Raw genomic sequence first — 15,701 nt, forward strand, 5'->3', positions numbered from 1 at the left:
TCGAAGCAAAGAGCTTGTAGCTTCCCTGATAAACTAATTTGAAGGTGACAATAAAGGTCTTTTATTACCCTTGACTGCAGTCAGAGAAGTAAGTTTGATTGATAAGCCACATTACACCACTTTCAAAGTTATTTCTACGTTAGTTTTTATTAAATTCTGTGATTATTTAGTTTGTGCATTAATAGCATCCTCTTACTTGTTATTTACCATTTATGGCGTTGTAAGATGTACATCAATAAATAAATAAACACCCATAATAACGCTTAGAACAATCTTCATAATAGACTAGTTTTTGCCAATATGTAATAAGTAAAATAAGCTATAAAACAAATAAATCAATTAACTACTAAAATATTAGTTACTAAATTAAAAATACAACGGAAAAATCTTTAAAAAATAATATAATAAATATATTGTTTGTCACTTTTAAATTAAGATTCATCTCATAAATCCATCACAATCTGGCAGCGCTGTCGCCATCGCTTGTCACTCAAAGGTGATCACGTGTATCGGAAATTGTTTTGCGATTACCATATAAGCCTTGAATGAAAATAAAGTATAATTTTTGCCTACTTTATAAGCACGCCACTTCGAAATACCCAGCCCTTTTTTCCAGGCTTCTATATTAGTAACTTACTCATTGAGCGTGTTCACCAAACATCTCAACACCTCCTCCCTAATGCGGGCGTTTTTGTGCGTGAACCCCGACGACAGTTTCTCGAACAGGGTCTGGGGACTGAGCACGTTCCTCTCCAGCAATTTCAGTATGAACAGCTGAGATTTCTCCCTCACCGAGTCTTTGGCGTCGCCCAAACGGTCGAGGATCGCCGGCAGTACCGTCTGCAGGTACGGCCTGAAGTCGTGACCGAGTCTGTCCGCCAGGAAAGTGAGGATCTCGATTCCTAAACTAGATACCTGCAAAGAAAAAATGAAGGTTTAATTTTTATATCGATGGAAATGGTACTGGAAATCTGATGAAAAGTTTGATTCCAATGCAAATAGAATAAATAAAAAAAAAACAGCTTCAAAGACGGTTGAGGAATGACAATCTATGATAATTTTGGCGAGGGCAATCTCTAGTCCTTTTAACTATTACAGGATGGCTAAATAAGTTAATTAATAAAATTAACTACTACTAGGTGGCTAAAAAAAGTGAGAGTGGATCGGGAATATTATTAGCGGACCATACCAACAGGTATGGTAGGCTATAGGCTATAATAATTGAGGTATGAGAAACAGTTTATTGTATATGTAGTTAAACTTATAATAATACAAGAATAAAAAAAAACGGAAAACACAAAAAAAGAAAAATATAAAAAACGAATTATATTTTAGAAAGTATTATTTTATGAAAAACATAATTACAGTATTTTTAGTCCCGCTTTTTTACTATCTAATCAAAAAAGGTATTTTTAACTATCCATAATATAATACATAAATATGGCAACTACAGAAATACCAGAGAGTAAAGCAGATATATTTATAAAGTATATATTTATTTTTTTGGTTGGCACTTTTACTGTAGGTGTCGTCAAAAGTCTTACTAGTTGCTAATTAAGTAATGACACAGCTTAAGTAAAAACCAGCTCGGACAGTGTAGCGTGCCGCTTTGATCTTTTTACGCTCGGATTTGCGATTCGAAAGAGGAGGAACACTGGAGCGGCGAGCTCTCTCGCCAAAACCAATAGCCGCGTAAGCGCCAGTCAGCCCAGAGATGTATTCAAAAAAAATTTACACGTGACGTAAAAAATTATTCGACTGGTGCTAGAACATAATTTATAGTGTGACCAACGGATCTGTAGCTACGGGGTATCGGCAGGGGAATGCAGTTGTAAACAAAACACGCCCAATTTCATTCATAAAATAGGCATGGGCGTACGGTGTTATATGAAAATAATGTGTATCATAAATATAATACTCAGATTAATATTTTTTTTCAAAAAACTTTATGCTGTTTGAAATTAGGAGCTTTCGGTTTAACAAAAAATACATTATAGGAGAAATTTTTGATTGATGGTTGAATTTAATTGTCTGAAATAATTTAACGAATTTACATAATATATTTTCATTTAAGGAAAGTTCTTCAAAATTGTTCTGAAAAATTTTTTCAAAAAACTTTTATGCTGTTTGAATCGTTACTGTTGAGTTAGCAGATAAACACTAAAAGCTTTTATTAAAAACTCCCTTAAATATTTTGAATCATTTTATTATTGTGTTGTTAATATAATAGAAAAATTAATTACAGCTGGGGCGAGGAACCTTTGAGTTACACAGCAAAATAAAACACTAAATCAGGACAATACACCAAAACTTTTAATTTTACACTGGACGTGTTTCGCTAACCATGTCTGCCATCAGCAGATGATCAAGACAGAGTCTTGAGGTATATTTATTTATCGATGTGTACTAACTATATTTTTTCTATAATACATAATATTAAGATATAACTATTGACGTTCTAAATCTTGAAAATAGTTAACTTTGGAAGAAAACAAAACATAATTTTACTCATCAGTAGATCCAATATTGCCTATTACACCAGATATGGTATCGCTCCGCCAGCAGTTTTTAAAGGTTAGGTCATTGTCTACCCATATGTTTCATCAAATAGATAATACTTGGCTATATTTTCGAATTTCGCGTATATATTTATATCTCTCTCTGCAATATAATGGGCCGCTCCATTAATATTTATCTGTTATTTTGACATTTACGCCAAAAAAATTCATTTGATTTTAATAACCCCCTAAGCGTTTCCCTGCAAAAGGAAAATTCGATTCTTCCTGCAATTTTTGCAAAAGCTTTCTAATTCCTCACCACTTCGAAAAAGTCGTCGAGTTTTCGATAGCAGTCTCTCGTGGTCGTTTCTTTCCAGAGCTGGATATCATTTTATCGGGGTTAGTTTTCAGCCTTTTTTTTATCTTCTGTGTGAATCTTTTTATAGCCGATACGCTAACTCCGGTATAAAAAAACTCCGCTCAAGTTTACGTTTAAGCTGTCAACTAAAGCTCAACTTTTCTGTCATTTTCTTCATCGCAAACCTATTATGAACACAAAAATAAACCAAATGAGATTTCATCCACCTATTATTAACATATAAGAAATAAAATTAGCTATTATTTATGACGTAACTCGAAAGTGGGACGTAACTTTGAGGAATAGTGACAAAATTTGTTCGACGTAACTCGAAACGACGTAAATCGAGGACTGCCTGTACTTTCAAACTAAAGAACTGCCTTCCAACTTTTATTAACATATTTTAGTATGGACGGCTATACGTGCCTCCCGGCGCTAATTTTTTTCATAATAACTCTCATGTTATTATAGATTCTTTAAAGTCTTAATACACGTTTTATGCATCAAAATACCTATTTTGATCTACAATTTTAATAAGCCAACCAGTGGCGTCCATACGGGTTTTGCATTGAATATTTTTGAAGGAAAAGATGGTACGCCACAGACTTCTCTTAAAATAAAATTATTTTCAAAATCTTCATTCATTTCTAAACAATTTTCTACTCTTGGTTTTGATCGTCCGACGCACAGTTTTTGCTTAAAAATAAAAAGAAATTTTACTTCAGGGTACTTTTTACAGTATTACTACATCAAAGGAACACTCTTGTCTGACTATGTAGCGTCTTACCCTTAACAAATTTATTCATTTTAAAACACAAATATACGATCAAACTTGATATTAATAATTAAAAACTACGAACGAAATAAATTATAACAATATAACAAAATAATAAAAATTTTACTTAACTATCAAATATACGAAAAATATAGGAATAAAGTTTAGGATAACCGGTATAAAATAATAATAATAAAGTAATAATCATCAAAAAATTACACCGCCACTGGATATTTCAATAGTATTCAATATTCCTACTCTTTTCAGAAGAGACCGTGAAGTTGGGGATAAAGCAAGCGAATAGGAAAGGCGTAAAAGCCATGGCAACCGCGTGGTAACAAATCCTGTGACGTACTCTGGCCAATGATGTTCAATGAATAGGCGGCCATGCGCGGCGATGCCGGTTTGCCAATGATATCGTTAAAAAATCTTCAACTTTCATAATAAGCAGATTATACAGAATGAAAGAAATAAGTTATTTTAGAAAGTTTGCCATAGAATTTTGAACACCTTGTATGGTTTCAGATTACGATATTTATTGCAAAAGAAGTGAGACCAACTATAGTAATATACGTCAGAATATATGCTAAACACATTATATATAATAAAAATATATTAAATTTATAGTTCATGTCTGGCAATTTTGCAATTTTATAGATAAACGTGGCAATATCGATTTTTTTTCTCGCATTCCTTCCGTAGCTTCAGATCCGCTGGTCAAACAGTAGATACACGTTTTTTAAATTGTTGACTTTAAATAAATATGCATTCTCAAAGAAAAACATTTAAAAAACAAATTAATTAATTTATTTCTAGAAATAACAGCAAAATGAAATAGGTACATTGATTACTTATAGTTATTTACGAATGTTTCTAAATTAGGGAGCAAAGTTTTTGTTTGCTACATTTAAGTTCTTATTAATATTCTTTAAGGTATAATAAATTCTAACTTTTGCGTATAATTTTAACAAAAATACATTATAGGATAAATTTTGATTGATGGTTGAATTTAATTGTCTGAAATAATTTACATAATATATTTTCATTTAAGGAAAGTTCTTCAAAAATTGTTCTGAAAAAATTTAATTTTAATAAAAAACACTTTTTAAAATATAAGTTTTTATTTAAATACTATAATATTTAATATATATTTATATATATACATACATATATATATATATATATATATATATAATATATATATATATATATATATATATATACTAATATATCAATATATTTTTTTTTCGTTTCTTTGACCTATATACTATATATTTTCTTGTTTTCACTCTTGGTCTTTTATTTGTGAGTAGACATCAGGTATTGAAACGATAAAATACGTACGTGCTCTATAGTAAAGTGTAATGTCCAAAACAATTAAAAATAATAGTTAATATGTGTTATTGTGTTGTCCAGTTTAACAAATTTTAACTCTGTAAGAATCTACGTTCAAAGAGGCTTGAAAAAGACATATACTGTCGAAACGTCGAAAAATAATGAACAAAATCTTTCTTATATTGGACAAACTTTTCTGTTCTTAAGGCTGTTAGATAATGCGTACAAATAATGATGCCATTATCAGAACATGTGATGTATACATAAAAATAATTTTTAAAAACAATAATTTTATTGTGTATTGTTTTATTTTCATGCTTTAAAAAATAATAATGTATCTTACCGCACCTTATATATGCACGGTATAGTTAATAGTTACTTTCAATTTTACATTATTAAAATTTATGAAATACGTATATATATATATATATATATATATATATATATATATATATATATATATATATATATATATATATATATATATATATTGAAAGTAACTATTAACTATAATAATGCATATATAAGGTGCGGTAAGATGCTCATTATTATTTTTAAAGCATAAAAATAAAACAATACACAATAAAATTATATATAGCAAGGCATGCGTTAAAAGTAGTACCATGAAAAAAAGATCCAATTAATTTAATTTTACTTTTAATTGACTAATAATTAAAAAATATATATCTTTAAACGCTTCTGTTTGTATCAATTACTGTAGTATTTGTGTTTTTTAATACATAATATAAAAAAAGACGTGTTATAGAAACCACCTAGTTCGTCACAGTATGAAACACTCGTTAGAACCGTTTATATAATTAATTAAACATATAGTAGAAAAAGGCAATATTATTATGACAACGGAAATAAGCATTTTCTAAAAAACTTACGTTAAGTACAGCAAGATTGGTGTTTTTCTTAAACTGAGCACAGTTAGAATAAAAAGTAAGCCAATTAAAAGGCACTGACGATCCCACAAGGTTTTAAATAACGATCCATTGTTTTTTTATGTCGTCTCAACAACAATATTAAATAATTATTTTGGCGATTTAGAATCTATAGAGCGATCAGAAATTTTAAAAAATTAGGGATAATGTAAAATATTTTAAATTAAGATTTCCTTTTTACTACAAAGAACTAATCTAGATTGGGCCTAGATTCAAAATCATCCTACTCAGCTGTTTAGTCATACAGGGTGAGTCTTAATAAGTGCAAATATTTTTATCTTTATATATAGAGTCCTAAATCCAGGTTTTGGTATAATTCTGCCGATAGCTCTTAAGCCTAGTTCAGACATGGCTAGTAATTTAGTCGAGTAGCGAGTAATTTAGTCGTGTAGCGACTACCCATTTACCGATTATCATTCAGACCAGTTTTAAAATTGAGTTTAGTAGTGCTATAATGATGTCAAAACTGTTAAAATGGATAAGAAATGACGTACGGAATTAAATAAGGTTATAAGAAACATAATAAATATCATTTTGAAAGAAATTGAAGAAGAAATATCTGAAAAACCAAAGCGTTTATGGGTCAGAAAATGGATCAATAGAAGAGAATCGTTAGGGGCTTCAAATGGCTTTTACAAGAGTTGCAATTAGAAGATCCTGCAGAATACTGTAATGCAATCAGAATATCCGAAACGCCGCACATTGGTTCAGATTCAAAAAAATCGACGCATAGGGGCCAAGAAAAAAATTTCGAAAATTTCAACAATAATATTATTTTCAACAGATGATGGGTCCATTTATTCAAATTTATCACGATCCACTTTTCAATCGTAATAAAAAAGCGTACAGGAATGTTGTTTTCGTTAGATTTTGTAGTTTAAATATATCAGTTATTTGCTGATAATGGTTTAGTGTTGCTAATATATTTTGGTTCTTAGTTCAGAGACTTGGAAATAAATTAAATTATAATGGATTTTCAAGACCAAGGTAAATACTTTTTAAGAGAATTTTATTAACTTAAATATTTTTTATGAAGCTAGTAGTTACCACAAACATAGCAGAGCGTTTTTGAAAAAAAATAAACTTTGAAATTGCGTATCTTTAGAACTCCGCAGATCTCCGCTTCTGTATTTTATAATTTTTAAAAGGTATTATACCAAGTTTAATTTACCACAAGTATCTTACCCCAAGAGACCCCGAGGTAGATGATATATAAATTAGAATTTTAAATTGACCAGTAGTCTGATTTTTGTTCCATGGATAATTCCTTGAATTATTATACTAATATTTTTTGAGTAACTCTGGAGTGATAAAAGTGTAACTATAGAGACTCACATGTTCCTCCCGAACTTTATTCCTTTTATTTTTAGGAACAATAAACCGCAGATCAATATATGATTTTTGAGGTTTTTGAAAATGGGTTTTAATAATAGGTCAGAAGTGGTTTAATAATAGGTCAGATATTATTGATGAAATTATTTCATTTTTGTGTGATAATAATATTCCGAAATATATATTATATATTATCGAAAAAAAGCAAATTGAAAATTTTGTTTATAAATGGTCAGAAAAGTGGAGGAAATGTAATTATACTTGGAGCAGTTTTATTTCCAACAATTGTGTCTGGCTGAATAAAAATTTACTTCAAATGGAAGAGAATCAATCTTTTAATGACCCTGGCACTTCAAGAAGAATTTTTTTTTCAGAATTGTCCAAGTCCCAAAAAAATAAAGAGACCAAAGGTGTATATTGCCAAGGAATTAATTTATAATACCTTACAGAAAAAAACATGTTTTTTTTTATTTACATAATGCTGCAAATAGCTTTTAATTAATGGCAAAGATTAAAAATCAATTTATTTCTAGAAATTAGAGATTCTTACACCTTGGAAGTTCTGGCATATGCTACAGTTTCTAATTTAAGGAAGGAACATAAAAATGAGACGGCAAAAGCAGTCCAACTAGGGTTTGAATTTCCAGAGAAAGTAGTCGCCACTAAAAATAAGTGAAGATTTATCCGCAGATGACACTCATATTGCAACAGAATATTATTGTCAATCAGATAGTGAAGAGGAACTAGAAGAAAGTGGTGGTGAATCATGTCATGAAGAATGAGTTTGAAAACTCCATTTAACGCATATTGCAACTTATGTTTTTTTCTTTAATTTAGACCAGATAACCTAATGGGTATTCTTTTTTTGATTAGGTTCGAAGCATTTTTCAAACCTTTTTAAAAACCATAATTTTTGAATAAAATTCATAGAAAATCCACCTTTTTTAATATTTTTATACTAAACAAACATAGTCTGAAATATATATTATAATAAGTTTAGAATTTGTAATAAAATTAAAAATATCCTATGCGCCACTTTTTGGCAATCTGAACCACTATGCGCCGTCAACTAATGTACCTACTTAACTAAACACTCGTGTTCATACTTGTTTTAGTGACAGTTTAGTAGTTAGTAGCACATGGTGGGGGACTCTACTCGACCGTCAAAAAAGAATCGGATGGATCCAGCCGACTAAACTACTCTACTAATTTGTACTGTCCGCACGCACTAAATTACTAAATTACTCGCTACCCTACTAGCCATTACTAAATTACTAGCCGTGTCTGAACTAGGCTTTAGTCGAGTTCTCTGTTATCTCTTTCTTTCCGAATTCCCAATTGAGTGGTAGAAATATTATAGTTATATAGCACACATAATCAAACAACGCTAAAGAGATATGATTCCATAGAGGTCAATTTTAGACTAGTATGGGATTATCTGTGTGCTCTAGATAGGAGTATATTGAGTTAGTCCGTTGTATGAGGATACAAATATCACAAGGGCAACGAAGAAGCACATGAAATGGTCAAAAAAGGCTCATCAATACCATTTACAGGATACCTATCTAGCTCAGATTTTGAATAAAAAGCGATTTTTAAATAAAATTGCAATGAAGGTGGCTGGTGTCGCCATGGCAATTTTCTAGTGAGAGTTAGTAACTATTTTTAAAGTCGACATTAGGTTATAGACATTATTATTTATAATTTATAACAGTTTACTTAAATTTACCTACAATAGTTTAATATAAGTAAGTATTCACTATTTTATCAAGAAAAATAAAGCAGTGTCTGCTGGCGGAACGAATGGATATGTTACTAGTGATTTTATTTTGTGAGGAAAATTGATTTTTGGCCTCAAGGGCTTATGCTCAAAGATATCCAAATAGGAGTCTTCCTGATAAGCGTTCTTTTGAAAAACTACTTGTCCTATATCGCAGAGCTGGTAGTGTGGTTTATAAAAAACTTATTAGGCAGAAACCTGTCATTGGAAGTGAAGAAAATGAATTTACCGTAATTGGCTCTTTTAAAGAAAATCCATCTATCTACAAGTCATTGTAAAATAAATCAAAGACTACTTCTTCGTTTTTTTTGGTAGAATAATAAATACATATTTAATAAATATTACTTATTAAACTATTGAAGATCAGTTAAATAAAGTTAAGATCAGTTAAAGTTATAAACTGCTATAAATTTAAATAATTTTAAATTAAGTCCATAAACTATTGTCGACTTTAAAAATAGTTACTAACTGTCACTAGAAAATTGCCATGGCGACACCAGCCACCTTGATTGAAATTTTATTTAAAAATCGTTTTTTATTCAAAATCTGAGCTAGATAGGTATAGGTAACCCTAATATAGTTTGAAAGAGCATTTAAATCTGCTTCGATTTATTTAAAAAAATACAGAGTGTTGTATTTGAAATAACGAAGTTTTTATGTAAAATAAATCCTTAAAATAGATCAGTAATTTTTGATAGCCCTGTATAAATTTCAGGAAGCAATAACATTTTGCAGTAAAGTTTATTTCTCTACCTTTAAACTTAGCACAAGAACTAATTCTGAAACGTAATGCACAGGGTGTTAATCTATTCTATTGTAGCATGCAAATTTAAATATCTTTAAATAACCCTTATAATAAACGCCTTTTTTTGGGCTCAAGAATCCAAAAATGAAATAAAATACTGAGTGTTCCATAAGAAAAAATATAACTTTGGTATGGATCTTAGTTCTGAAACACCCTGTATATTTCAAAATAATTTTAAATTGTGCACTTTGCCTCCCCACGTGTACCCATAAAATATTTTGTTTCTACATTTTTCCGTTTTCGTATAATCAACCGAGGCGAATGAGGTGCGCCACCCTGTATGTACCTATTATTAACTATTTACTAAATAATAACATTGTAACATAAAATTATACAACAAATAATTGCAATACATAGCAACAAATGAAAGACTGATCTTCCTACAGTTCCTACCTACTGCTTTTCATAAAACCACCCCAGGAAAGTGTACTTAAACTAATTAAAGCCTAATTTAGGTGCAAAATCGATGCCCCTAATGTACTTAACCGATCACCCAGCGATGCCCTTTCGATTCTGGAAGCAATTTACGTGGAAATTAGGAAGTAGCAGGTTGCCAAAGGGAAATTGGGAACGGCAAAAATCCGCACGGTCCGATCTGGGACGGTAGATAAAATTGAAAACTGGTGAGCGTCCAAAAACTTCCTAGAACTAATATAAATCGTCTTATATTAGACGACCCCGTTATGTTTCTTCATATTTTTATTAAAAACTAGCGTGTACCCCCGACTTCGTTCGTGTCAAATTAATCAATTGTAATGGTGATGATAAAGCAAAGCAAGAATTTCCATTAACATACAAACTGGATAAAATTTTCTCACATTTATGTCAGCATGAGAAAAAACAATATGGTGATATTATTAGATAACTTGGTAATATTTGAGGGGTAGTTTCATCTCGTTGGAATTTGACTTTCGAAAAATCCATTTCCCAAGCTTTTTACGTCAAGCAGTTTAAGCAACTTTTGGAACACCCTGTATGGTTTTTTAAAAAATTCAAAATATTATGTAAAAAAGCAAAATAAATTATGCGTGTCCAAGCATTTTCCCGAAAGACTAACCGTTTTTTAAATAAGAAATATTGTAATATTTGAGGGGCGTTTTCACCCTCTTGGAATTTGAGATTCGAGAAACCTTATTTCCTTATCGAACCTCTACACCCCACAGTCAACCCGTTTGCCAAAAATCAGCTTTAAACGTTAAGCAGTTTAAACAGAATCGTGATTATTCAATGGTCATATTTTACGAAACACCCTGTATAAATTTTTAAAACCCTTAAAATATGTAAAACAACAAAATAAAATATAAGTGTTTAAGAGTTTTTCCGAAAAACTCACCGGTTTTTAAATAAAAAATATTGTAATATTTGAGGGGTGGTTTCACCCCCTTGGTACTGGAATTTCGGAAAATCCCTTCTTATCGAACCTCTACACCCTAGAATCAACCTGTATACCAAAATTGAGCTTCTTACGTTGAATGGTTTGAGCAGGATCCTAATTAATCAGTGAGTCAGTCACTTAAGGATTTTATATGTTAGTATAGATTTATGTTAAAATGCCCTTAAAACCCTAGATCATATATACTTACGTGGATAAGTAAATCACTATGGAAACTGTCCCAAACATATCAACGACTTCCATTTATCTTCTTTTTTTGTTGCACACGCGGTGCTTCTACTTTATCTATCCTTGTCGAGGACCTATCGTCCACGCGCCAAATTTGAACATTAATTTTAAAAATTTAATTTGTAAAATGCATATATTTGAACAATAATTGAATGTTACTGTCACAAAAATTAAATTAAATAAGAAATAAATTAGCCACTCCGTACGAATATCTATATTCTTAGGAAATCTAACCAGAAAGTATGCATATGGTTTAATATACATAAAAGAACAACTGAATACTTTACTTGCCTGTGAAAAGTTAATTCGGGGACATTTATATTATAATTTCAACACACCAAACACTTTCTTATCATTTTTACGAGTATTTACCCAAAAATTAAAACCCAACGAGTAAAAAATAGAAATATAATTGCACAAACTTAAAATTAACTTCTCACTGAACACACTTGCATCCTTGGCTATATAAAAGCGGTAGATAAAAGAGTAATTAATACAATGTTTAAAATAAAAAACGCAAAAAACAAGCGTCGTTACCTATGGTCGTTACACAATGGAAATAACATTATGACATGATTATGACAAGATTATGACAAGATTATGACCATATTATGACAATACGATGACAATGAAAAGTTGGTTTCCATAACAATGTATAATTCGTACTTTCTAAACCGGATAAAATTGTAATTATTTTGGAAATACGTGCCACTTTTAATGCGCATGCGTAGAGTCAGGTCCTCGAGAAAGACAAACCTATTGAACGTTCATAAGTGCAATAAAGAAGGTTTGAAAATGGCATGTCGGGATGTTGGGGATATATTTCTTAATGCTAAACTTGTGGCGTTGATTTATCCACGTAACTAAAGGGTTTCCCAATAAGAACGCTCGATCTTTAAAAGGTAATAAAATAAAAAGTTCAAATAAGACGGATATAATTTATCACTTATTTTAAAACATATATCGTGACATTATGTTTTAAAAATTATGTCACTTAAATGTCCGCCGCGGCTTTGCCTGCTGAGTCGAATTCTGCGAGTCCAGTTTTCGATGACCTGATTACACAAGTGTGGCTCAATCGCAGCAATTTCTCGTCTGATGTTGGCTTTAAGGGCGTCAACAATTCGTGGTCAGTTGGCATAAACACGAGATTTAAAGAAACCCCACAGAAAAAAATCCAACGGAGTTAAATCGCATGATCTTGGCAGCCAAATTACGTCGCCATTGCGCGATATTTCAGACCCCTCGAACTGCTCATGCAATAATCACACAATAATGTCACTGTTTCATGTGCAATATGGCACGTTGCTCCGTCTTGTTGAAACCACATGTTTCTAAGATTCATACCACCCACTGTAGGCCACAAAAATGTTCTTAGCGTAGCTCTATACCGCTCACCGTTGACAGTAATTTGGTAATAAAATTTCGCGATGTCGACACCTTTTTCGGTTGTATACCGCTCTATATTAAATGTCAGGGCTTACTGAATATTCCTGGCAGAGATAACGCGTGTGTGACTGTCGACCCTGCAATGTGCTGTTGCAAAAGATCGAGCGTTCTTATTGGGAAACCCTTTATATATGATGTAGGCTTAAAACATAGTTTTTGTTGTTATTTAAATTTTAAAAAAAAATGTTAAAAATTTGATATTTTTATTGGTATTTTCCGAAAAATTTTAAAAAGCTCTTTAACGTTGCAGGTTCATTTTCTTTTTAGAAGTCCTTGAGTGTCCCAATGTCTTGCATAATCTGGCAACCTCTTATATTACGCACATTCTGAATATTAGTGTATTTGTTATTAGTAAGACAAGTTACTACAAAAACTACATTACCACAAAAGTTACTAGTTATTAGTAAGTTCACAGTAATTTTGGTTAGTATCCTACTATACTAACGCTTAAAAGTGAAGGAAAATAAATTCAATTTTCTTTTCGCCAATTTTGCAGTATGGATGCTGTTTCTCTGTTTTACGAGATCCCTGCACACTACGTGCATTTTTACATGGGACATCGTGTATATTTGTGTACCATCAGTCTTTTACAACACATGATATAAATATGGTAAATATGCTGATGGTGACTGAACTTTTCATTATACAGGGCGGTCCGAACTGTATTCCGGAAACTTCGGCAGCATATTCTGCACATAATAAAAAGTAAAAAAGTTTCTATAAACTTATGTTCTAAAATGCTTCGTTTCGGAGATACAGGGTGTAGAAGTTTCATTTTTATTTGGATTTTTTTCTAATAATTTCTGTGGAAATTAGTATCTAGGGTTTTTTTAACTTAAGAATTTTATTTTGATTTCGATAATATGACTCCTACCCTTGTTTATATATTCTTAAAGTTGTTCAACCGACTAGACCAAATGTGCTGCCAACTGGAGGACAAATCGTGAACCTTTCGGGGCGGAGTCAAAAATATCGATTGTTTTCGTTATTTTCCTCAGAGTAATGTAATAATATAGCCCCCGGTTTCTGCGAACTTTAATACTGATCAGCTGATTAAGAAATTTAAACAAAACTTTTATTTCATTGTAAATTGTGGATTATTTTTGCCTGTTATTTTAAGAATTCTAAACCGTATTAACAAAGAAATTATTATTTCGATATGTTGGTACATTATTTATAATAATTTATGATAATACTAATTGCTATTAATTAATATTTAAAAAAAGTTACATACCTATTTTAATTTGATTTAATGCAGGTTTATAAAAGAATCATTTCATTCTTAGATTATTTTATTCTAAATTGAGTGCTTTACGAATTTTACGATATTTTTTATGAAAACATAAAACTTTTTACATTCTTGATGCCAACTAATTGGCATGGTATTATTGGTATGGAAATTAGCCAGGAAAGAAATGCATTGGCTATAACTTGTAATTTTTCGAAAAATACATACTATACCTACCTATATCGCTGAAAAGCTTAAAAATGGCGCTTTTTATGAAGTCATGGCCAACTATGGTTTCTATTAAAAAAAAAACATAACGTTTGTGTCACATATGTCAAAAATGACAGGCTTTAGAAAAAAAAACAGAAAACACAAACTCATTAGGTATGTAATTATCTACAGCTTTTATGTGAAAACTTTTTGTCTAAAATACCGTATGATCGAATAAAAACGGCGTCAGCGATGGCTATGAAATGACGATCGATGATATATTTCCCATATAATTTTACATATAAAATGACAGCGATCTTCATTTCTTAGACATCGTTGACGCCGTTTTTATTTGATCATACGGTAGATTATAATGGAATTAGAGACAAAAGTTTTGAAATAGCCAAAATTTGTTTTTTCGAAATATCTAGTAAGCCTTGAACTTCTCCGAAAAATCTGAAAGGCGCATATTTATGACCCCACAAAACTGCAATTCTTTCCCCATTTAACCGACTCTCTATCTCCAGTCTCCAGTAGTTTCCGAGATACCCATAGAGAACATCGTAGGAAACTCACCCTGTGTAGTATTTATAAACTAACTATTATCATTATTTGACTAGATTAATTTGATTAATAAGATTCGATTAATTTAATTTAAAATAAATTTGCTCAGATTTTTTTTTCGTATATTCTACTACCAGAAAACCAAAATTATGTGATAATGCGCTTTTCAACGAAGTTGAAGGAAGATATAGTGTATCTATCACCATACTTATTAGAATTACTACAATTAGAAGAAAAAGAAAAAGAAAAAATACCCAAATACCTTCACCTACTAGTCATCTACAAAATAAACTAATATAATTTCTTCTAAAAACACTACACAACTGCTTCTTCACTACTTCAACCACTTCTACACTGAAAAAATTATCAAACTTACTAATTAATCAAACAAAAAGAAAAAATAACCAAATTATCCCTTCACCTACTACTTAACTGCAAAATAATAAACTATAAAAACACTACTAAACTATTTGTGGTATTCTACACTAAACATTATAATTAAACTTACTAAAATTAATCTAATTTTACACTACAACCACTACAAAGAAATAAGAACATTTTTTAAAACTAGAAGAAACAGAACTTCGATACGTGCGACCAGTATAATAGATCAAGCGGACAAAGAATATAAAATATAAAGTAGTAAGAGTTAAAAAAATATATTACATTTAATAATTATTTACTTAAACATATATGAATTCACTTTTGCAACTAATTAGTCGGCCGACTAAAAATTGCGTATCAGTGCGTAGCCTTAATGGTAATAGCAAAATTACAAAATAATTTTGCTAATATACTA

General features: G+C 30.6%; 1 protein-coding gene across 8 annotated transcripts in view; it reads right to left on the bottom strand.

The window, feature by feature from the left end:
- The window catches only part of LOC115887898 (CLIP-associating protein 1-B), a 96,543-nt gene that overhangs the window by 56,375 nt on the left and 24,467 nt on the right, over nucleotides 1-15,701 (bottom strand). For all 8 annotated transcript variants that reach the window (XM_030907425.1, XM_030907424.1, XM_030907423.1 and 5 more), the window contains exon 3: nucleotides 638-915. In XM_030907425.1, the coding sequence (XP_030763285.1) occupies nucleotides 638-915 (278 nt within the window). The remainder of the gene's footprint in view (nucleotides 1-637; nucleotides 916-15,701) is intronic.

The sequence above is a fragment of the Sitophilus oryzae genome, unplaced genomic scaffold, assembly GCF_002938485.1.
Source record: "Sitophilus oryzae breed Bouriz unplaced genomic scaffold, Soryzae_2.0 scaffold_682_pilon_pilon, whole genome shotgun sequence".
Classification (NCBI taxonomy): domain Eukaryota; kingdom Metazoa; phylum Arthropoda; class Insecta; order Coleoptera; family Curculionidae; genus Sitophilus; species Sitophilus oryzae.